Consider the following 25405-nt stretch of genomic DNA (forward strand, 5'->3'; position numbering starts at 1 on the left):
CTTACACAGGATAGGGACCGATGGCGGGCTTATGTGAGGGCGGCAATGAACCTTCGGGTTCCTTAAAAGCCATTTGTAAGTAAGTAAGTAATATCTTGGCCGCTAGTGAACGCTGAGGTAGGCCTAGTCCAATACGTGACATTTTAATCCGTTTTGAAATTACTCCACCATTTTTCTGTGGCATAGGGTAATTCCGGGGGAGATAGCCATGCGGGTGAGACGACCAACCGCTCTTATTTTTATTCTAATCATCTGTTTCGAATGAAAATCGGTTTGCCGCCAGATGTTAATTAAACGAAGTGATTGTTGCACCTGCGAAAACGGAAGGTCATTATTTCCGCGTTTTGTAGCCGTTAGTGAGTCTGTGAGCAAGCAATAATTTTTCACCTTCTGAAATAACAATAGAGAAATATTGCATTTTGTGAGGAAATTTGCTGGAAACATTATTAAAGAGGTAAGGCATCTTTAGACATTCTATCTTAACTGTATTTGTTCTCTTCACTGCTGCCAGTTTTTATTACGCGGTATGGCCATCTCTCCCGTAAAAAAGGAGAGATGGCCCGCATTTTTCCGGGATAGATGGCCTACAATTGAGGAATATTATTATGTTAAAAGTATCGTTATTTCTAGATTCCGATAAAATATAAAGCAAAGCCCGGCAGCAAACGTGTCTTTGGAATAAAGATGACTTATTCCGTGCTTCTGAAGCCATTAAATATGGCACTTCTGTACGTCAAGCCTTCATTACATTTCATATTCCAAGAAAAGCCCTGGAAAGTAGAGTTAAAACAGACAATTCTACAAAGGGTGCAATGGGACCAAGTGTCACATAGGCAATGACAATGGATGTAGGTTTGTTCGCCATATTAAATATGCAGGAACATGGATTTTCCCTTACAGGGACTGATGTCTATAGTCTCGCTTACATTTTTGCTGAAGAACTTGTCAATATTCTCTGACTGGCTGACAAGCAAGCATTCTGATGGGAGCAGATAAAAAAGTTATTTTTTTTTCACCATGTTAATAACGTCAAAAGAAGTGCTTATAAAAATTTTGGCCACTTGACCACAATTACGAGGGCCGTAAAAAAAGTTCGCCAGGGGTCGTTAACAGAAAGAAAACACAATTTAATTTAAAAAAATATTGAACAGACACAGCAATTGTTGAGCTATTTTTTTTTAACACATTCCACACCGGAATGAGACATTTGTCATATCATGGGATCGGTAGAGAGGTGCAGGCGGCTGTCCAACGCTGGTTTCGATCCCAGGAAGCTGACTTCTACGACACAATGGTACAAAAATTGATCCCATGGTATGACAAATGTCTCAATCCCAGTGGGAGATAACGTTGACAATTAGCGCAACAATTGCTGTATCTGTTTCAATAAATCTTTCCATGTAATTGTGTTTTTTCTGTAAACGGCCCCAGGTAAAATTACTTTCTGGATGGACTCGTAATTACGGTCGAGTGGCCAAAATTTGTATAAGCACTTCTTTTCACATTATTAATATGGCGGAAGAAAAAAAATAACTTTTTTATTTGCTCCCATCAGAATGTTTGCTTGTGAGACAACACTTCCTATCCCGGAAACCAACTGGAAAAGATGCTGTTACTTTGACCTTTCAGGATTTTGTTTCATTAACATGTTCATAAGGTCCCGCGTCATGGCCTAAGGCATCCTGCCTATGACTCGCGTTACGGAATTCGCGCTGGTTCGAGTCCTCATGGGGGAAGAAATTATCTCATGAAATTTGAGCCAGTGTATGGGACCGGTGCCCACCCAGCATCGTGATGCACTTGGGTAACTACGATAGGAAGCGAAATCCGGTTAAGATAGCCTGCTGTAACGGCTGGGGGGATCATCGGGATAATCACACGATACCGCCATTTGGTTGGATGATCGTCCACCTCTGCTTCGACATGTGGACGTGAGGCCAGCAGCCGGCTGGTCGATCATGGTCCTTCATGGGCTGTCGCGCGTCGGATTATTATTATAATGTGTTCATAAGCGTTTCAATTTATTTCTGTGTTGTTTTAAGGAAAATTCACTAAAAGAGGAAAAAACAAAAAATTAAGTTGTTGAAAAGTTTCAAACAATCATAATTATGCACTTAGACACTATATTTATGTGTCCAGTGCATAAAACCTCATTCTTTTACAAAATATTGTTATGGATTTACTTAAAAATTATGGTGGCCATCTATCCCTATATCCTATGGCCATCTCACCCACATATGTTGGGTGAGATGGCCAGTGGCCTATTATATTTCAAACGTATTTTTTTATTACATCAGTGAATTCTATGCGCCCTGAGGCACTGTAGTGGAAAAATAAAACCTAGAAGGAACGTATTTGATTTGTTTCGTATTTCTTTACCAATCGGTTACCCTGTTCTAAGTGATTTAAAAAACTATGGCCATCTAACCCGGAATTACCCTAGTGAATGTATAAATTGAATAAATTCTGCAGCCTTGACATTATTGTCTGACTCCATGCTTGATCTTTGCTCATTGTTCTCCAATAACAATTTGTAATCCTTATTTTTTTTATTATTTAAGTATAATCACTATTCGGTTCTTGTTAGATGCTGTGATGTAGCTCTTTTTCGTCTGCATCAAGGATAGGCTGCTAGCCTCTTTCTACTCAAAGAACGTTTCCAATTTACGAGTATATATTGAATTAAAAAAAGTTTTTACATAGTTTGTGAATGTAACGTAAGTTTGTATGTTTTTTTTTTCCTCCGTTAATTGAGACTTGTGAAAATTTTTAATTGGATTATGACCACACCTTTCTGAAATCATGTTGGGTGATTAAAGTATTTGTTCCAATAATTGATTATATTGTCATCTTAATATTGTGTATGGCGGCCGGGTAGCTTAGTTGGTAGAGCAGCTGGCTATGGACTGGAAGGTCCGGGGTTCAATCCCAGGTGGTGACAGGATTTTTTCTCGTTGCCAAACGTTCAGAACGGCCCCGAGGTTCATTCAGCCTCCTATAAAGTTGAGTACCGGGTCTTTCCCGGGGGTAAAAGGCGGTCAGAGCGTGGTGCCGACCACACCACCTCATTCTAGTGCCGAGGTCATGGAAAGCATGGGGCTCTCCTTCCATGCCCCCCCAAGTGACTTCATGGCATGTTACGGGGATACCTTTACCTTTAATATTGTGTATTCTAGATGATTGGGTTCTGTGGACATTCCTGTCTTTTATCTCATGGGGATTATCGAGTTCTTTGCTGATTATCTGTCACAGAATAATGAACAAACACTAAACAAGAGGCAAAGGAGGAAGAAGGAACATATCTAATTCTGCCAGAAATTAAACTCATGACTGTTGTATTTGTATGCACAGTGTTGCTAATAAATTCACTTTGGAGTTTTATGACATTAAACTTTTCGCCGCTGTGCCTCCAAAATCCGGTATGTGCACTTGAACAGATTTTTCAGGAGAAAGAAAAAAGAAGTATTATAGCTTTTAATATCCTCTGATAGAGGTTCTGGCTGATTGTATCTCTATTATCAGGCAGTACATCTCACCTGACAATATGTGTCGGAGGAAAAATAATTGTTTGTATGCATCTGAAGTCTGATTAGTGTAACATGTATCTAATGGGCAATGTATGCAATGGAGGGGCAAAAGGAACTGGCCACCCTACCCCATTATCTCCTGGCCTAGTTGCCTTATAAATGGTGCTTTTTGGTATCACTTGTGAGATTCAGACCTGTCTTTGGACAGTTGACTAAACAACACTTATATTATATACTGCTAACGTACAGATCATAGAAAGAAAAGAACCTAGAGTTCAAATAAAGAAGCACAAGCGTAATCGAAGATGCCGAGGTGCAAAAGTGTCAAGAAGAGAAATAATGGTTCCCTTGTATCTGTATAAACTTTTAATTCGTTAACCTAGTAAACTATTTCATGACGTTAAAAGAATCTCGATAATCATTGCTACAGAAATCTTATTTAATTTACATAAATTTTCCTCCTGCACTCCCTTGCAATTCTTGTTTCCCTGCTGTTTCAGTAATAATTTTGCTATCTGAGTGAGTGATTTAAAAAAATCAAATAAAGAATGACTTCGTATGTTCCATCTTCAAAAATGCTCTCTCGATGCTTGCATCCTGTTAGTCGGAAAGCCAGTGACATTTCGTAGTCCCGTAATAATAACCTTCATTGTCGTGAAAGTATAAGTGCGTGCTTTGCAGTGAATGTAATACTCCTACATAGTTGAAGTTATTAGGCTTTTATACTTGCTCAACGTCTCTCTCGTTCAAGTATGTTACCAGTGTTGTCTGATCGCACTTCGTCCTGTGTTCGAACAAGACGTGAAAGTTTTAATACTTAGAATTCATTAGACTGTGGTGGCGTATTCGGCCACAAATCCAACAGACCCAGGTTCGATTTGCTGCAGAAAAGTTAGGAATTATCTCAAATTTTTTGTCCTTTATTATCGCAAGCAGTTATGTTATGCCATGCTGACCAATTGGCTGAAAACCCATTGCTTGTGAATGTCTCGCATTGTGTAAGAATCTGAAAAAGATTTTTCAGCTTTAAATTCTTCTATGATTTATAAAACTAGAGTAGAATGACAACGTTGCTGATTATGATAATCGCTATTATTATTATTATTATTATTATTATTATTATTATTATTATTATTATTATTAGAAACCTTACGGTTTTGGCATTTTTGTTTGTTCGGCTCCACCGATCCATCTTTTTCTCGATAGTCCCGCGCTTCTACGATTTGGTTGATGTTGAAGGCTAGCTTCTGCAGGCTATGGTCTTTCATTCTTAGTTGATGCGATGTTTGCCTACATTCACTTACGGAAAATGTCTTCAGTTCTTCCCAGACTGTCTCGTTTCTTACAAGGTGTAATCTTGTGCAAATTTTAACTTCTCTGTTAAATTCCATTCTAGTCGTTTCTATTCTACTTTTTTCCTTGATTTTTCAGAATCCATTTTCCGCTGCCATACAGTAGAGTGGCTATGGCGATCATTATGTAGAATTTCATTTCCGTATGCTTTCTACAGATGATGATGATGATGATGATAATAATAATAATAATAATAATAATAATAATAATAATAATAATAATAATAATAAAACTTGGAATTCCGGAAGAAGGTTCTACACATAGAGAACTCTGGAGGAGCAAAATAGTACATTCTTAGTAGGAATATTTATTTTCTAATTAGAGTATATTTGTAATATTTTGTATTTGTATTTTTTGGCATAGGGAAACCTCACTACTGGAGAAACTTTTTAAAAAGTTGATAATAATAATAATAATAATAATAATAATAATAATAATAATAATAATAATAATAATAAACTCCGATTTTTATAACTTAAAATTGTCAAAGCAAATGATATTGAATGATAAATATTCTTGAAATTACTTCACATTTACAAAAATAAGATACCCTAAGTGTTAAACTGTCCCGCGCCGTAATGTCGTGTTCTAAAACCTTAGTTTTTCTGAATCGACGCATGAGACATGCGAGATATGAGGCCCGCCTCGCACAAATCTGGACAGCACGATAGTTCGTGGTTTCTATACTTTCGAGGTGCAAAGACCTCGCTTCTCGTAGTTATGCAGTAAAAACCACTCACGTCGCATGCGCCGATTCAGAAAAACCAAGGCTTAAGACAGTGGTCGTCAGCACTCGCTGAAATGGGTAAAGGGTAAGCGGTGCCATCCCATGTTCCCCGTCGTGCAGTAGGAAGAGGTAGAGAGCATACCCGCTAGCTGCTACGAATGCACCATAGTGTAGTGTGTTCTCCGCGGGTAAGTGACGCTAGCCCCAGGGTGCTCTGTGCTGATGACCGCTGGCTTAAGACATCCTATCTCGGACTCTCGTTACGGAATGAGCTCTGGTTCGAGTCCACATGGCGGAAGAATTTCTCATAAAATTTCGACCAGTGTATCGGATCGGTGCCCAGCCAACATCGTGATGAATTTGGCGAGCTACGATAGATAGCGAAATCCGGTTTCGTAAATCAGCTGTAGCGGCTGGGGATCATCGTACTGACCAAACGTTACATCCGTACTGGTTAGGTGATCGTTCACCTCTGCTGAAGCGTGTGGACATGAGACCAGCAGTCGACTGGTCGGCCTTGACCCTTCATGGATTGTCGCGCCACGGATGATGATGATAATGATTATTATTAGTAGTAGTAGTAGTAGTAGTAGTAGTAGTAGTAGTAGTAGTACCTGAAGCAAGTAAAGAGATAGGTTTGGAAGTAAATCTCGAAAAGACAAGATATATGATTATGTCTCGTGACCAGAATGTTGTACGAAATGGAAACAGAAAAATTGAAAATTTATCCTTTGAGCACGTCAAAAAGTTGAAATATCTTAGAGAAACAGTCGTCTATATACATGACACTCGGGAGGAAATTAAACGCAGAATAAATATGAGAAATGCTTTTCATTCGGTTGAAAAGCTTTTGTCATCACTCTGCTTTCAAAAAAACTGAAAGTTAGAATTTATAAAACAGTTATATTACCAGTTCTGTATGGTATGAAATTTGGATTCTCACTTTGAGAGAGGAACAGAGGTTAAGGATGTTTGAGAATAAGGTGCTTAGGAAAATATTTGGAACTAAGAGGTATGAAGTTACAAGAGAATGGAGAAAGTTACATAACGCGGAACTACAGGCATTGTATTCTTCACCTGACATAATTAGGAATATTAAATCCAGACGTTTGAGATGGGCAGGGCATGTATCACATATGGGCGAATCCAGAAATGCATATAGAGTGTTACTTGGGAGACCGGAGGGAAAAAGACCTTTGCGGAGGCCGAGATTTAGATGGGAGAATAATATTAAAATGGATCTGAGAGAGGTGGGATATGATTGTGGAGACCTGATTAATCTTGCTCAGGATAGGGACCGATGGAGGGCTTATGTGAGGACGGCAATGAACCTGCGGGTTCCTTAAAAGCCATTTGTAATTAAGTAAATCTCAACACCAATTTGGAAGGAACATCATATAATTCCAGCATGACGTAAAGTGATCAAAAATAGCCTAACCTTTAGCATATTATGTATTTCTACAATATGGGTAATGAACGAAGGTTGCGTACATACGAACATTGGCCTATCTGTGAAACATATGATTACTGATTATAATCCGGCCCCTTTGTGCTGCTGCTGCTGCTGCTACTGCAAGGAGGAGCAAGGATGAATTGTTCAATGGTTGAGCTGTTTGGACTTTTTCCATTGCTAATTTAAAAAAATTGTAGCACAATGTTTCGAAGAGAGATCGACTCTTCGGAACGTTGTGCTACAATTTTTTAAAATTAGCAATGGAAAAAGTCCAAACAGCTCAAACATGGAACTATTATTACTAGTATTACTGAATTTTTGTAATGGAATAACCTCGCTAATCTTCCACATTAGCGTGGTGATGAAAAAATGGCATTTGTTAAATTACGTGTTAGGTCAGAGTTCATAATCTTAAACGTCTCTCTGCTCGGCATGGTCCACAATTTTCCATACTTAGAAGCTTGTACACAGCGGGAAGCTTATGAATCATTGTAGGACCGGATGGACATCTTCCCTAATGGCAAGATTTAACAGACAGAATCTTCAAATTACTTCATTACGTGTGCGCAGACAGGGTTCTTAAATTATAATTATGCGTACAGTCATTTTCCTAATGTTATAACTAGTGTTGGGAATTATATGTACCAGAAGTCTTAAAATATCTATGCTAGAGTGCACTAAAATGCCAAAATGAGCACTTATGTAATGCACTAAAATTGAAAATCTGGTACAGTAACCGTAGTATTGGTTCCTGCAAAACTGAAAACACTGGTTATATAAAGGAAAATGTCCAAATTGTAAGGTTAAAAAAAAGAAACAATTAATGTAGTTTCTTTGTACTAATTTAATTAAAATCATTTTCCAGGGGTAAATCTTATTTTCTATTAAGGCATTTACAAAATTTTGAGAAACAGTAACGTTTTCTATAATTTTTGGACTTAACATATTTCTTCCGTCAGTAAAAAAAGTATTTGTGCATCAAAAAACTCCTCTCCACGTCACAAAGCGAGGTGGCAGAACATTGTCTGGTGAGCACACTGGGATTAATGTTCACATCTCCATCACACGCTTCTAGCACTTTGCTGTTCTTTTTCAGCTTCTGTAATCCTTCATTCGTTGTAAGGACGGTTGCCATTATCTGTTTGACGATAACTTCTTGCTTATATGCTGCTTGACGCAGTTGATGGCAGCATTCAGCTTCTTTAATCTTTTTCTCGGCTGTAAGTTTTTTCCCTTCTGTAGTTTGGTGGTGCTTGAAATGATGTATTAGTTGGATTTTACGTATGCCAGCTTCTAATATATGCTTGATACGGTCATGGCTCTCTTCTGCTCTACCACACGTGTAAAACCTTTGTCTATAGAGTGAACTATTTGAAACATAACGTCGAGTTTGAGAATTACTGTCAGAAACTGACGTAAAAGCTCTGAATAAAGAGTTTGTATTTCAGTCTGCACCCGACAATCCTTCTTTATTTCGGAAAATTAGTCGTTATAAAACACAGCAGCATCAAGAAACTTCTCCATCTCGTTACCACAGTTTCTGGAATAGGGCAACGTTTGGTAGTTTTTTTCCGGTTCTTGCACACTCTGGAAGGTGCTGACATCAACACCTTCTTGACAGATGATATGACATTGTTCGCACTTGGAAATTAATTTCGGACCTCTTCCGTAACCCTATGTAGCCCGTGAGGTGCAGAGGAGCTTTCACTATACAGGATGAATCTTCTCATCCTGCAGATTAGTAACTAGGCAAACCTGCATGTTATAGACCAGGCATGTCGAACAGCGCTCTCGAGTTGTGAACTGCAGAGCCTTCACTCCTCCCTTAACAGTGCAACGGTTGAACACAGGTAGCAGGCAGTCCGGCCGAATGATCGTAAACAAAAGCGAAATTGCGGCGGCTGGTACTTTGATATACATCTTACCAATTGATTAGGAACTCTGTTTAGATTTGCACTTGATGAACTCTGATAAACAAAGAATGTAGCCTACGTGAGGATGAATTATGATGATGATGATGATAATAATAATAATGATAATAATAATAATAATAATAGAGTTTTATCTACTGGGTCATTCTATGAATGTTGTTCGTTAGTGACGGAAATAAATCATAATAATAATGTTGTTAATATCATGTTTAAAATATCAACTTGATGTGTATGTGTTGTAGCAGTGCAACTTCAAGTTCAAAAGCGTAAACTGTTTTCATGTATAAAATTAATTACTTTTAGCGTGACTTAAAATTTGTTCATAGTTTTTGTTACAGATTCAAAAATATCTCCTCCTCGAGTTCGATCCTTTAGTGAAATGACATCTACAAGATCTCCATGAACATTGAAATCTGAATCCACACTCCTTATGAATATACTGTAGCTAGCTACGCCGTATCTTTCCGGTCGATACTTTCATCAAGAGCTATAGTAATAAGTGAAAGTTTTCATTCTTGCTATCAGTTGTTCCTCGAAGTTATCTCCCATTTATGATACGCGCTTTGCAACAATATTACGAGACAACTATATAGATTTAAAATCATTAACGTATTCCAGACATCCCTTTTGCAACAGCTATGAGACAGCCTTTCACAAATTCTCCGTCAGTAAATAGCTTTGAAGCCGTTGCAATAATTTCAAGCTTATTCTACTAACACCCGATGATGATGGAAGGTTTTCTGAATTCAATCTTGATTTTAATTCTTCTACAGCCTTTTCACGAGGGAAACCGGATAACTTTTCTGGTCCATAAGCTTCAGCATGACGTGTAGAATTAAAATGCCTTTTAATATTATGATGGCTAATGTATCCAAGTTCTTTTCTACATATTAAGCAATGTGCCTTTCCGTCCTTTAAGATAAATATTTATCTGTCCACTCATTATTGAATCGTCATTCATATCCATACCAGCCGCCAGAGTTGATAAACACACTGCGTACAGAACACTGCTGCAGCGAGCTGACTGACTGTCGTTTCAGCTCAGCTACGGTAGGAAACAGTATTAATCGTTTCACAGTTTGAGAGCGCTGTTCGACATCCCTGTTACAGACGATGCGAAATGCAGATGCTCACATCGCGTTCACCAGTCCGTCCGATGAGGCTACGATGTTGACCTGTGTTAATGTGCTGTGATAGCGCAACGGTTAACACGCTGGATAGTCCGGTGCAGGTTCGGGTTCAAATCACGGCTCTGGATACATACTTTTTTGTCACTATCTACCTGTGTTTCGAGAACGTTCTAGAAAAGCATGTTTTCTATCTGAATGCGTAGAACATTCTAGACAATGAATTCCTATAAATAAGTGCTTCCAGCTGCTCGTGCTCAGTGCAGTACGTAGCAGTAAATTCGGCCGAAAGTTATACGACGCAGGGGACTGTGTTTACAGTATAGTCTGTAACACGCTGGTAACTGCATAACTTCTCAATCCGCAGGATGAGAAGATTTACCCGGTATATGTAAGTGGCTGCGTTACAACGCCCTCATAATCCACACTCTGTCCACAAAATGTTAAAAGAAAGAGGAAAACTTAGAAATTAGCATTGGCTATAAGAATTGCAAATATATTGAATAAATATACGAGTAACGTTGGAATATGTACTAACGTTCGAAATACTGTATTCCGATGCAGGCCCTATATATGCACTAACAACCATGCGCCAATCGTCTAAATTGTAGGCCTACATGACTTATGTAATTACTCAGTTTTATTAATTAAGGCATGCTGCTTAAATACAAATATACATTTCTGAATAATTTTTACCTCCAGTTACAATATTACATCCTCCATTAGGTGGTTAGTGTGCTCACGACAAAATCGTATCGTAACTCCTACAAAATATTTTCCAGTTTTATAGCGTTTGCTTTATTTATATGCTGCTTTTCTTATCTTGATGTACAGTCGTCATGTAAGTTCGCGATTTGACATTTCGAAATACTTTTTATATTAAACAGATCAGTGTGTGTCTTGTATACGGTTTGTCCCTTGTATTAAAATTACTAGATTTCTAGAAGGGGCTTGAATTATCCCTGTGCACTTCAAACCTTGTGAACCTATTGTGCTTGCCTCTTTTATCATCGGATACCTAACATTATTAATTTTTACAATTTTAAATATATATGGATTTATTACCGTCAGAATTACTTATCAATAATCAACCATTCAAGTCATTAGATTATGATATAAGATGATACATAATCAGCTACGAACGTTTTCGCCATAAGTATGGCATCCTCAGGTGTCATAGTAGCGAAGACACATAATTAACACTTATATATTTCTGGTTTAAATACAATCATTAAAATATGTTTGGACAAACAAGGTTAAAATGATGGGCAATATAAACATATGTGATTATGAACATATGTGTGCCATCAAAATCTAAAACTAAGTAGCCTACACAGTATTAAAAATGACAAACAATGTGCTGGTGGTTAAAATGTATTTTGATGTCACGTATATATTCATAATCACATATGTTTATATTGCACATCATTTTAACCTTGTTTGTCCAAATATATTTTAATGATTATATTTAAACCAGAAATATACAGGGTATTTCAAAAATACGGGGCATAATTTCAGGTATGTATTTCCCACATGTAGACAATCAAAATAGTTCATTACAACATGTGTCCGGAAATGCTTCATTTCCGAGTTATGGCTTCACAACATTGAAATTCACCGGAGCGTTTTTCTTTCCGCAGGTCGTTGTCATTACAGAAGATGTTCAAAATGTCCACCTCCTGCTTGAATACAGACCTCACATCGATGTCTCATTGACCTGCGAACACGATCCCAAACTCCAGGAGTATTGCGTATGTCCTCAGAACATGCCACAATTTGATTCCGAAGGGATTCCAAATCAGGCACCGGAGACGAATAAACCAATGATTTTAAATGGCCCCACAAGTAGAAATCGAGAGGGTTCAGATCGGGTGAGCGTGGAGGCCAAGCAATTGGGCCACCTCTACCTATCCATCGATCAGGAAACCTTCGATCCAAGTACCGGCGAGCCGTACGACTGAAGTGTGCAGGAGCGCCATCATGCAAGAAGTGAATGTGTTGACGATTGATCAGTGGAGTGTCTTCTAAAACATGAGGTATGGTGTTTTCCAGGAAGTTTGTGTACGCCTGCCCCGTAAGTCTGTTTACAAGTACATGGGGTCCAACTAATCGATCACCAATAATACATGTTGAGGGAGAACCGCACCTGGTGATGAGATGGAACAGTTCACGTGGGTTTTCATACGCCCATACATGCTGATTGTGGAAATTTGTTATGCCATCTCATGAGAACTGTGCTTCATCTGTAAATAATACTAAGGCAGGAAAGTTCGGATTTACACCACACTGGTGCAAGAACCACTGACAGAACCTAACTCGTGCAGGGTAATCTGCTGGTGACAGGGCCTGTACACGTTGCAAATGATAAGGATACAATTGATACTCTTTCAACAGTCTCCAGACAGTCATATGAGGAACAGAAGGAGTCATGTTCACAGCCTCCAGAATCTCCTCCTGTACTTCTGGAGTTGTAGATCTTGGTCGTTCCCTTCCTAAACCAGGAGAGTTAAATTTTCCATACTCGCACAGACGGTAATGGAGACGTACAAATGTCTTCCGATCTGGACATTGTCGCTGTGGGTACCTCTCCTGGTACAAACGACGAGCCAGCGCAGCATTGCCGTTCGCCTTACCGTACATGAAGTGTATCTCTGCCAGCTCTTGATTTGAATACATGTCGCACAGTCTAACGCCTACACAATACTGAATGTAACCTTCGCCTCGGAATGAACTGTCAGAGTGCCCTCTTAATGTCTCCTTTGACGGCAACGACCTGCGGAAAGAAAAACGTTCCGGTGAATTTCAATGTTGTGAAGGCCATAACTCGGAAATAAAGCATTTCCGGACACATGTTGTAATGAACTACTTTTATTGTCTACATATGGGAAATACATACCTGAAATTATGCCCCGTATTTTTTAAACACTCTGTATAAGTGTTCATTATGTGTCTTCGCTACTATGAGACCTGAGGATGCCATACTTATGGCGAAAACGTTCGTCGCTCATTATGTATCACCCTATGTCATAATCTAATGGCTTGAATGGTTAATTATTGATAAGTAATTCTGACGTTAATAAATCCATATATATTTAAAATTGTATTAATTATACTTATCGGACCCAACATGCCTTTGAAATTATTAATTTTGTTCAGATTCTTTTACATGTTCTGAACTCTGACCAGAAATCTTTAAAACCTGTTAACGGTACTAGGAACCGGCTTTTGTGTTTTCCAGATTCGATTATTATTGCCGGAGATTGTTACAGTTCTGTAGGATTCATAGATATTTATATCAATAAAGCAAACAATTTGGTGAACAGAACAGCCAGTAATTTAGGCTGGAGTCATCTCACTGGTCTTTTATGTGCCGTGAAGCTGGGACACGAGATCCCCAGCTTTACTTCTCTTCAGATGGAGACCATGCCGAGAATTTTATAAGCATTAAAAATCACTTTCCCCGACCTTCTTTGAAATCGCGAACGTCGAATCCCACCGGCAGACATGTTAACCAATACACCTTAACCCTATGCTGTCTTAAGCAGAAGCCTTGCGGCATACGAACCACAAGAGAATAGAGGATTGCCCCAAGAACGAAAATCAACGAGCCATAAAGGTTCAAAAAATTTATAGGAAGACATAATGAAAGAAAAACGGTCCAATATAATTTATGCTGGTGTACTTTGAGTGAACATAAGTGACTAATATTGTTTTATTACTTTTTTCACGTTCAGTAATGTTATTTCTCCAAAGACACGGCGTATTTAAAGATTTTTTAGTAGTGTGCATGATTAAGAAGTGTTCCACCGAACAACCAAAAGAAAAGTAATCGTTAAAGGCGAGAACGGTGCAGCATGAGAGGAAACTCGAGAAATGGTTTTGTTCTGCACCAAATAATAGAAAAAAAAAAAACTTGCTTCTTTACTACATTCTATCAGTCAACGTTTCCTACTTATCGAGATTTCGTTTTCCATCTTGTTCGTAGTAAGTAAGATATGTGTAGGAATTCCATTGTGATCCAATCCTGCCGATAATTGCCCATTTCTTTCTCCGTCGAATAATAGTAATAATGATGATGATGATAAGAATATTTTCGAATATGTGCTCAAAATTATTCATGGTGAGAGAGGTGGCCTTTATTGATCTTCTGTAACAAATTCATCATGGGATTTCACAACACAGAGTAGGTAAATATTTCAATTCTTAGAAATGTCGAGTTCTGAATCCTGTAAGAAATGTTCTACTCATAGCTCTGTGTCGAAGGTAGTTCTGTGAATTGTTGTACAGTTTGAATTTATTTCTTTACCTATTTATTTAGACTACAGTATATATTTTATCAATATGATTATGATATATTTATTTATATTTCGTATGTATGTATGTATGTATGTATGTATGTATGTATGTATGTATGTATGTATGTATGTATGTATGTGTGTGTATGTACGCCTATGCATGCATGTATCCTTTTGTGTATTTGTGTATAGTGGAAGCTAGAGAACTTGTGAGGTATGTGTGCATGTATGTATGTGTATAATGGAAGCTAGAGAGCTTGTGAGATATGTATGTTTGTATGTATGTGTATATGTACGTATGCATGCATGTATCCTTTTGTGTATTTGTGTATAGTGGAAGCTAGAGAACTTGTGAGGTATGTGTGCATGTATGTATGTGTAGAATGGAAGCTAGAGAGCTTGTGGGATATGTATGTATGTATGTATGTATGTATGTATGTATGTATGTATGTATATATGTATGTATGTATGTATGTATGTATATGTATGTATGTATGTGCGTGTGTATGTATGTATGTGTATGTATGTATGTATATGTGTGTATGTATGTATGTGCGTGTGTATGTATGTATGTATGTATGTGTGTATGTATGTATGTATATATGTATGTATGTATTCTATTGTGTATTTGTGTATAGTGGAAGCTAGAGAGCTTGCGAGGCAAAGAGAAAAATGCATGTTTTTACGTGTACTGTGCACAGGAGTTGAATTGTAATGTTTTTCCTTCAGAATTTGTTTTTAACTATTCGTGCCCATTTATTTCAGCGAAATAGTGGTTTAGGAGGATAAGTGTTTCGTTTTTCAAATATGGCGTAAGTCTAAAGCAGAGATAAAAAGAGGTATTCAAACTTAAACAGTAGGATAATGCGTCGGTTTACAAGCAAAACACATTAAGTCAAAATTATTGATTCTGAGAAAAGAGCGTATATAATTTACATAATGTATGTGTATAAACTTATAACCGGGAAATGAAATAAAGATAAAAAGAAACAACTTACTAGAAGTAATATTTTGAGGATTCAGTTTCGTCAAGATCATTTATATATTTTTGACTTAATATGTTTACTGGTAAACCGACGAATGAATAGGCCGAAAGACATAGAGAAGAAGTCAAGGTTGAATAAACAAAAATTATTTTGTTAGTGTCTATTATTAAAGCCATTGTTGCGAATGTTCTCATCTTTGTTTTCTCTGTGCTGAGAACTCCCCATGTCATTGACTTTGTCCGGAGAGCTTCGTCTCGTCTACTCATTCAACGTATCTCAAATATGTTAATTTGTGCCAAGACGTTACCAGTTGCCAACACATCCTGAAGAGCTCCTCTTCTCCCTCCTCTTCTCGCCATATATTTTCAAATCTACAGCCGACATAGTATTTCTTTCCTACGATAACTCTGAAAAGTGAATTTTAGACTAATATCTCGAAAAGGAAATAAATGTTTCTTCTAAATGACATTCATTTGAGTCATAGAATCTGAAAATTGAGTTCCCGAGAAATTATGAAATTTGGCTGAAAGCTTGCACATTATGGGGAGAAAAGTTTTGGAATAAAGATGTAAGATGAGTGGAACAGAGAAAAATTCTCTCCGGCACCGGGATTTGAACCCGGGTTTTCAGCTCTACGTGCTGACGCTCTATCCACTAAGCCACACCGGATTCCCATCCCGATGCCGAGTTGAATCCTCTCAGTTTAAGTTCCACCTCTTGGGTTCCCTCTCTGTTCCACTCATCTTTCATTATATGATCACGCAGAATTTCTGCACGGAAATATATGTACTTTGGTACATCGTAATAATATATTTTACTGGTTGTTCTTATGCTCGGAGAAGAGAGAGAATTTGTTGTTTACATCTTTCGACCAACAATGCACATGAGACCTACAAATTGTAACTGTCATTCTTACATTGAAGAGGGGGTGTGGTGGTAGCATTTTGTTTATACCTCCGACCATCAATGCACTCGAGAGTACCTGTATAGTAGTTTGTTCCTTTTCTCTGGTATGCGATACTATATGTATATATAGTGGTATATGCTTCGCGAAAATGTTACTCTCATTAGTTTCTGAAGACACAGAATAGGAGAAAAGAAACCTGTTTGACACAAGTTGGGGAATGACTCTTTCGAACGATTAATTTATTTACTATATATATATATATATATATATATATATATATATATATATATATATATATATATATATATATATATATATATATATATATGCAGTAGTTACAGCGTAATAGCTTACTCCAACTCACAGAGTTGCTGTAAGATTGTATAAGGATGTGGGCCATTTATATCCAAGAGATTGGTGATACGTTCGTTGAGCATTGCCATTTACAACCAGTATTCTTCGGCCAATGTCCAAGGTCCCTTGAGATTTGTGTTTGCGTAATTTGACATATTTGAAATGGTATCGATCTTATACTAATAGTAGCTTGAACTATGAGTCACCGTCTTGTGTGATGTATAGGGTAGCTATATCTGTTTTTAGTGTATTACGTTTTATCAAATAAACAGGAAATCGTACAGCACCTTTGGTGTTAATGGGATGGTTGACCTTTGTATAGTTAGCCCTGAATTTAAGAGTACAGTTTCATTTCATAGGCTCCCTCCGTGAAAATTAAGTAGTATCTTGTAAGGCAAACATCTGTAGCTCTCTCAAACGACGGTTTCACACAAATAAGAACCGAAATTCGATATGATATGTGATATGCAAGATTCTTGAGAGATAGATTTTGTCTAAACATTTCAACTTAACATTTTTCCACTGTTTTTCCTGTACTAGCTTTTCCTCTCTAAATATTATTTTTTAATTTGAAATAAAACGTTAAATAATCAATTACTTCCTAAGCCATTAACTTAAGTATCAGCCTAGTTGTCTGTAATGCGTAGTGTTAAATGGTACCTGTGTAAGCTTCCTTTTCAACGAAAGAGACTATTCAGAGACGAAAATACAGTGTGTCCGCAGAAACATTCCGGGGTTATAAACTGCTATAATTCTGTTACTATGTGTTTTACGAAATTCATACCGGTGTATTAGAAAGAACAGCGCAAAGAATTTCAGGAAATGCGTAATTGATAATTGTTGATCGAAACAACAGATGGCAGCACAAGAAGAAATAAAAAAAACGCCGTTTACGCTATTTCGCTTGTAATTAAGGTATTATTGGATATAAGCAAATTGTGTTAAATGATCTGAATGTTAAATTTTCAAGTCTGTGTGAATCCTGTGTAGTCTGTGAAAATTTATTGTCACTAATGGCGGATGATGAAGAACTTTCAGCCAAATTCATTTTTAGTGTTGAAGCAACGTTCCACGTAAATGGAAAAGTAAACAAGCACAATGTTAGGATTTGGGGGAGCGAGAATCCACATTTCATTTTGGAGGTTGAACGTGATTCCCCTCCCTAAGCTAAATTTGCTTATATCCAACAATGACTTCATGACAAACGAAATGACGGAAACGGCGTTTTTTTTTATTTCAGAGTCCGTGGATATCCACGGACTCTTGTTTTATTTCTTCTTGTGCCGCCATCTGTTGTTTCGGTCAACAATTATCAATTACGCCTTTCCTGAAATTCTTTGAGCTGTTCTTCCTAATGACACCGGTATGATTTTCGTAAAACACATAGTGATATAATTATAGCAGTTTATAGCCTCGGAATGTTTCTGCGGACACACTGTATAGTTAAACGGCGATATTAAAGCAATTTTAGAATGAGAGTAGGAGGAAAGTCCTAAGCAGTCAGACGAAACTTGCTCCATAGCCACACTACTACAAATCTTGCAGCATCTGACCTTGGTCAATTTCGAGTTAATTTGGCGAGAAGACAAACCAGCGGAGCTACGGTTCAGCAAATTACAATATCAACATTGTGATAAATGATTTTTCAGTATATTGACCTAATTACGTAACGTCATAAATTCATGACTCCGAAAGTCTGGTATTCAATATACATTCTTCTCGGCTTCCATCTCTTTGCTCGTACGTTCTGTGTACTATTTATTCATTCTTCTTAAGTACACGTATTATAAAAAAGTTTGTATTTACTGTATCTGCCAATTTTCCAGCACTATATTAAAAGCTTGATCTGGATTCTTTCCGAGTGACATAAAATTGAAAATAAACAGTTGACGTCATATACAGACTTCAAAATCTTTGAAGTTCACTTAACAACATATTGCATGAATGTAACTTAAATGAAAGATGGAGATTATTTTAGAAATATATATGGCTTGCCACAGCAATATATGTAACATAGAAACAATGTCTGCAGAGATTACTCTCTCCAAGATCACGCACGAAAACGATATTGGAACAGGGACAATATAAAGACGCTTCAGATACAGCAAAAAAAAAAAAAAAAAAAAAAAAAAAAAAAAAATGCATAAACAAAATAAAACTAAAAAAAAAAAGACTGAGAATTTAAAAAAAACACATTGTGTGAAACGTCTGTATACTTAATTGAAGTAATGAAATACTTTATGTAGTTTCTTTAACACTGTACTGCAGCATATTTTATTTGATATTCATGTGTACGAGTATAATACAGTGTGTCCGCAGAAACATTCCAGGGTTATAAACTGCTACAATTCTGCCACTATGTGTTTTACGAAATTCATACCGGAGTCATTAGAAAGAACAGCTCAAAGAATTTCAGAAAATGCGTAATTGATAATTTTTTGACCGAAACAACAGATGATAGTACAAGAAGAAAGGAAAAAACGCCGCTTCCGCTATTTCACTTGTCATTAAGGCATTGTTGGGTATAAGCAAATTGTGTTAAATGATCTGAATGTTAAATTTTCAAGTCTGTGTGAATTCTGAAGCATTTACAGGGTATTTAGGTTATGGTGAATCCACAGGAACGTAGTTGGTGTGTATTGGAATATCATAGCACTCGGAGTGTAGTAAGAATACAGCGTGCTTTCAGACGGAATTTTTATCATGAGGCACCTACCGACAAAACGATTCTGAAGTGGTATATAGATTTTGTAGAGCATGGATTCATATGTGATAAAAGGAAAGGCTATTCATGGTAACGGCCTGTCAGTGCGGAAACTGTAGGACAGGTGCGGGAGGCGTTTGTACATAGTCCTCAAAAGTCTGTGCGTAGAGCTAGTCTGCAGTTAAACATTTCTAAATCCACCGTTTCCAAGGTCCTATGTTCTCGTCTGCGATTTCACCCCTACAAACTGCAATTAGTGCATAAGTTGAAACCGGATGACCATGCAAAACGACGTGTTTTCTGTGAAAATTTATTGACACTAATGACGGGTGATGAAGACCTTTCAGCCAAATTCATTTTTAGTGACGAGGCAACGTTCCATGTCAATGGAAAAATAAACAAGCACAATTCACACAGACTTGAAAATTTAACAATCAGATCGTTTAACACAATTTGCTTATATCCAACAATGCCTTAATGACTAGCGAAATAGCGAAAATTGTATTTTTTTTTCCTTCTTCTTGTGCTGCCTCCTGTTGTTTCGGTCAACAATGATCAATTATCCATTTCCTAAAGTTCTTTGAGCTGTTCTTTCTAATGAGACATTGTACGAGAAGGTACCTATAAAGGATTACACACCAAGATAATAACAAAAGGATTACGATGAGGCATAATCCTATTTATTATTTCAGAAGTACTCTTCTTCATTTCATTTTTCTGAGCATTCTTCCATAGAAGTTTATCTCCAACCTGTGTCAGGTATGAATTTCGTAAAACACATAGTGACAGAATTATAGCAGTTTATAACCCCGGAATGTTTCAGCGGACATATTGTATAATAATTCATATACCCACTGTTTCCATGATTATTAAAACATGACGAAAACGAAACAAAACGAATGAATGTGGAAATGACAAGAGAAACATTTGAAAGGCAGACAAAAACGCGTCGTTGCAAGGGAATTTGGGACTGAGAAGAACTGTATATGTGAGCTCCAAGCCTATCGGCCACTTATCTCACTTCGAGTTTCGGCATTCCATTGAAGGAGCATTAGAGGATTTTGAAGGGAAAAGCCCAAAATGGACGTAACCTAATAGCTACCACATGAAAAGGGGAAAGTATGGCAAAACAGCCTCAGATCAGGATCGCCGAAGATGTTAAAAGCCTGCACGTCGAGTGGGACGCCGCAGTCCTCACAAGAGAAAGGATCCGAATCCTCACACTGTGGTGAAAAACATCGAGGCACATTAAGAATAGAGTGAGACGGACCGAGTTGAAAACCACTCACATTTCTGTTTCCATGATACCATGAGTGGTGTCATGGTATTACAAGAAAATGAAACAGTTTTATCTGTATAGATTTCCGCTTAAACATTTCACGTTAAAAAGTGCATTACAACAACAATAACCGAAAACGGCTAACTAAACCAATAAAACATTTATTTTATATATTTCAATAACATAACAATGCAGAAAATTCAAAATGAGAGTAGGGCCTATGTCAGGATTTCCAGATTCTCTTGTCAGAAATCCTGCACAGGTGATGATACTGCATACGTTATCATGACTACACGTTTGAATTAATTAATTTTGTAGTACAATTGGTTTTATTCGTATTATGTATTTCTACTGGAGTTGAACAACGATCGAGAATGCTAGAGTAACATCGCCCGCAAAGCCGAAAACCCGCACTACAGTATGCCTATGTCGTTAACTGCTTCTGAGTGAATCAACCGAACTTTCAAGACATCAGGAGTGGTCAACTCTCGAACGTCAAGCAGCCTTGAATTGCCACAGTTGTTTATATCAGACTGAACTTTTAATCTATTTTGTCGTCTGTTATAGATGTATAAACAATCAAGTAGTTTATTTGAAATATCATCTCTACCTTTCAGTGTGTAATAATCCGTTTCCTCAAACTGTATCTAATTACTAGGCTCTGATTAAAAGGCTAGGATTTTTTCCGTATGTTTGAAATCAAGTGTACAATCTCAAATAAAAAAAATATATTAACGCTTTTTTAACGTTATGTTTTATGTTTCTTAGAAATGCAAATTTATTTGAGATTTTTTTTTCTGTTTATATCGCCATATCTGATAATAGAACCAGAACGTTTTGGTAACTAAGATACTGTTTTGTTTTGTCTTTTTTATCAATTAAACATCTCTAAATTTTATTCATTTCAATGTTGTATGTTATTAAAAGTTACGAAATTTTTCCACGCCGACCAAATGCTATTTCGAGGATGATAAGCAAGACTCTAAGAGCACGATAGTTATGAGACGAGACTTAAAAACCGAACACAGCGAGTGAGAGCGGGAGTTAGATTTGTTCATCTCTAATTTCTATTAATTACACAGGGCCTAAAGTTTCAGTTTTGTTGTGTTTTTGCTAGATTATGAAATATCCTTTGAATTAATTAATTATATTAAATATTTAATTTTAGAAATTGTGTTAAAAGTTGTATAGTTATTGTGTAAAATTACTAATTGTATATGTGTTAGTTTTAATTATTAAGTTTATGTACTATTTTGTGAACTATTAATAAAATAAGTAAAAATAAATAATTGTTTATGTCAAGTTTTACATTATTATTCTTTCTGTGAGACTTTTTTTCCCCTCGCTGTTATTTATACTCGCTTTAACATCTCTGGTCATATCGCGATTTCGGTGATGAATGAGGCCGGTGATATTCAGGGATGTTGTGCTCCGAATTTCCTGGCACTTGCCTTAAGATTGAGGGAAAGCCCTGAAGAAACCTCAACCAGGAAATTCAACCCTACCGAGAATTGAACCCGTGCCCTCTGCTTAAAAGACCAACATGCTGAACTCTGTGAGACTTGTTTCGTCTGAAGAACTCAGAAATGTTCCATTGGAAAATGAATTAATTAAAAGTTAGCACTCAATATCATAGACCGCAATCAAGAGAGTGAACTAATTAAGATTAGAACTGGGGTAAAAAGAGCGAGGAAATTAGTTTTAAAACCCAAACACTGTAGTAGGACAAAGACCCTTCGTGAACTTTCTGTGATGACTGTTCTCTTAACCATCTTGACCATTAGAATCACTTTAAATGGCAATCATGCATATACCCGTAAAATCGTAGGCGGTCTTTTACTATGATGCCCTTGGGGCGTAGGTTTTAATCAAGTTCTTTTTTTTTTTATGTTCCTGCTTGGACTTCTAGGAGCGCCTTCGGCGTTAGTCCGAAAGTAGTGCTGGTTGGGTGGGGATCTCCACATGCTAATCTAGCTGTCGTTCTTCCAACAGTTTACCCAAGTTGGTTATCGCGATCCGCACATGTGTCCTTAACCGTATCCAAGGTTAGTTTGGTTAATGCAATAGTACGTTGTTTTGAGATGCTGTGCTGTGCTGTCTGAGTCAGTCGCTCCGAGGACACGGAAGGCAGCAGTTGTAACCATCAGCCAGCCGTCTCTGTAGTAAGAGGCCAGCACTGCTACGTGCTTCTCTCTTTTTATTAGTTGACGTTTGGCTCTTTGTATCACAGCAGCAATGCCTGCAATAGCTAAAGTCGTCGATATAGAACCTGTTACCTCCAAAGGTGAGTGTCTGATAAATCAGCGGGCGGTATATTTGTTTGTAGTATGCGGAAGATAATTCGTAATTTCATGCGTTAAAATAATAAGCAATCTGTTGCTACAAATTCAGCGGATTCGGGTTCGATCCCTTCTAGGAAAATTGAGATTTATCTCTTTTCCATGGTAACTGGACTTGCGCCCCTTTCTTGTGTTTGTGTTTTCTTACGTTGACCTTGAGCTATGAAAACTATAGGACTAGGTAGGTTCCCACACTTCTTGTTAGTTCAAGATCCTCACACTAATGTGTAGGAGCGGACTAGAGGGTACAACACTTGAACGATGTGGTAGTGGTAGTAACGACGATAACAAATTATTGAAGAAGTTGAGCCTTAATACAACATTTAAATACTGTATTAATAATTATGATTATCTGGTGTGAACGCGTGGAAAGTTTATTGATTAGCTGCAATCCGGTAAACAAGGGAAGATTTTCTTTCTATTTTACATACCGTACTATATATATATATGTATATATATATATATATATATGTACTATATATACTATATATACACACACACAGTATGTTCTTTGTCTTGTGTTGGACTGTGTTAGCCCTGCATATTTTGGGAAGTTTGACGGAAGTGACAGTACCATAACGTTGTTTCTTATTAGTGCATTTTTATTCACGACAAATTGCACTCAAACTTGACTCTACGTTTTCATGGAGTATTCAAATAGACTTAAGTTAGCGTATTATTTTCATGAATAACGGGGATTCAATTAGATCTGAGTCTCAAGGTCGATACACCTAAAAAGTGGGATCGGATCGTATTCAGTTCGAATTGAGTTCCATGAAAACGGGTATCGTATTCATTACGATCTCAATGCGCTAAACACGTGATCGACGTCATTTATTTAATGTGTCAGCTGTTTTTTTAGTAGGTTATTTTACGACGCTTTATCAACATCTTTGGTTATTTAACGTCTGAATGAGATGAAGGTGATAACGCCGGTGAAATGAATCCGGGGTCCAGCACCGAAAGTTACCTAGCATTTGCTCATATTGGGTTGAGGGAAAATCCCGGAAAAAACGTCAACCAGGTAACTTGCCCCGACCGGGAATCGAACCCGGGCCACCTGGTTTCGCGGCCAGACGCGCTGACCGTTACTCCACAGGTGTGGACGTCAGCTGTTTTACCAACAGCGAGGGCAATATGTATGTTGAAAAAATGACTGTTGTAAAACATAATATTTCGTGTTTTCCTATAAAAGTCAATATTACCATTGTTCATTAACAGCCAGAATATTAAGTTTTCATGCGCCTCATTTGGAAAACGCAACATTGTTTATAGCTACATAGTGACAAACACGCTAATATGTCGATAACATGTTAACCAACATAACTACTTTCGAAACTTCAGCTTCCGTACTCAGTTCGTTTTCAATACATATCGAAAATTGCATGAAAACAGAGATCGTATTCAATACGGATTGTATTCAGATCGATTGGAATACTCCATGGAAATATTTCAGTTCGGTCTTCGGTGTAGAAAGCCATTACTCTAACTTAACTGATCAGTTAGAATTGTGCTATGTATGTATGTAGGTATGTATGTATGTATGTATGTGTTTGAAGTTTGTTGCTATATTGTAATTCTTAATTAAGAAAGACGTTCATAAAAATATTATATGAGTATGTAAAAGAATAGGTCGTACACAATTGCGATTCAGTGGATTTTTTTTATACACAGGGACACCTCCAGGTCTTTTTTTTTTTTTTGGACAGAAAAAGAGTATTTCAGTTACGTATTTTTTTTTTTTTTTCCGATGACGGTTGAATGTTCTCACCATACTATGAACTGTCGTCTATAAAATATCGGGAGTATTTATTACTCAATAAATTCCACTAGACATGTATGGAGAAAATTTGAACTCGGACGTGATTATCGTCAGGAAGGAATGAAGTCGATTGGAAAATGTTGAAATCTGGAATCTGGTCGAAGCCATAAAGTACTGTGGAATGCAGCTGCGTAACTCGTCGCCTCTATTGAAAGTACTGTTGCATTTTGCTTCTGTTCAGCGTGTTACGCATTCTGATTTCGTAAACAAAACATGTTTAAAGACAACAGCTCTCAGTATGTCTTTTGCGCAAATTCGCAGATGTTTTGTTACATAATCTTGCAGCATATTTAGTACCTATATTATGAATCCCTCTCATACGGGGGATGCCAACAAGGGATGCCAGACGTAAACTGTAAAAGCAAGCGTTCCCTACATCGTATTGCACTCCTCGTACGAATAGCACGCAACGGATATTTTGAGTGCAGTGCGTTCACTGTAACGGCTCTACCGCATTGTCTCATCGGATTCTGTATCAGCTGTTTAAAACGTATGACGTACGATATTGACATTGCTGAAAACAGAGGAGTTTTGAGGTTAGGCCTATTATTCATGAGTGTTAGCGATAAGAATTTGTAATTGTTTCATGGTTCTTAATTGA

General features: G+C 37.3%; 1 protein-coding gene across 13 annotated transcripts in view; it reads left to right on the forward strand.

Moving 5' to 3' along the window:
• LOC138701176 (CAP-Gly domain-containing linker protein 1-like) overlaps positions 1-25405 on the forward strand; it is a 463706-nt gene that overhangs the window by 301087 nt on the left and 137214 nt on the right. For 2 of the 13 annotated variants that reach the window (XM_069827847.1, XM_069827875.1), the window contains exon 1: positions 22728-22927. The exons of 10 other annotated variants lie outside the window; for them this stretch is intronic. In XM_069827847.1, the coding sequence (XP_069683948.1) occupies positions 22879-22927 (49 nt within the window). In that variant the 5' untranslated portion in view covers positions 22728-22878. Of the gene's footprint in view, positions 1-22727; positions 22928-25405 lie in introns of those variants that run through there. One more of the 13 variants, XM_069827909.1, reaches the window with a different exon arrangement.

This window comes from Periplaneta americana, chromosome 1, assembly GCF_040183065.1.
Source record: "Periplaneta americana isolate PAMFEO1 chromosome 1, P.americana_PAMFEO1_priV1, whole genome shotgun sequence".
Taxonomy (NCBI): domain Eukaryota; kingdom Metazoa; phylum Arthropoda; class Insecta; order Blattodea; family Blattidae; genus Periplaneta; species Periplaneta americana.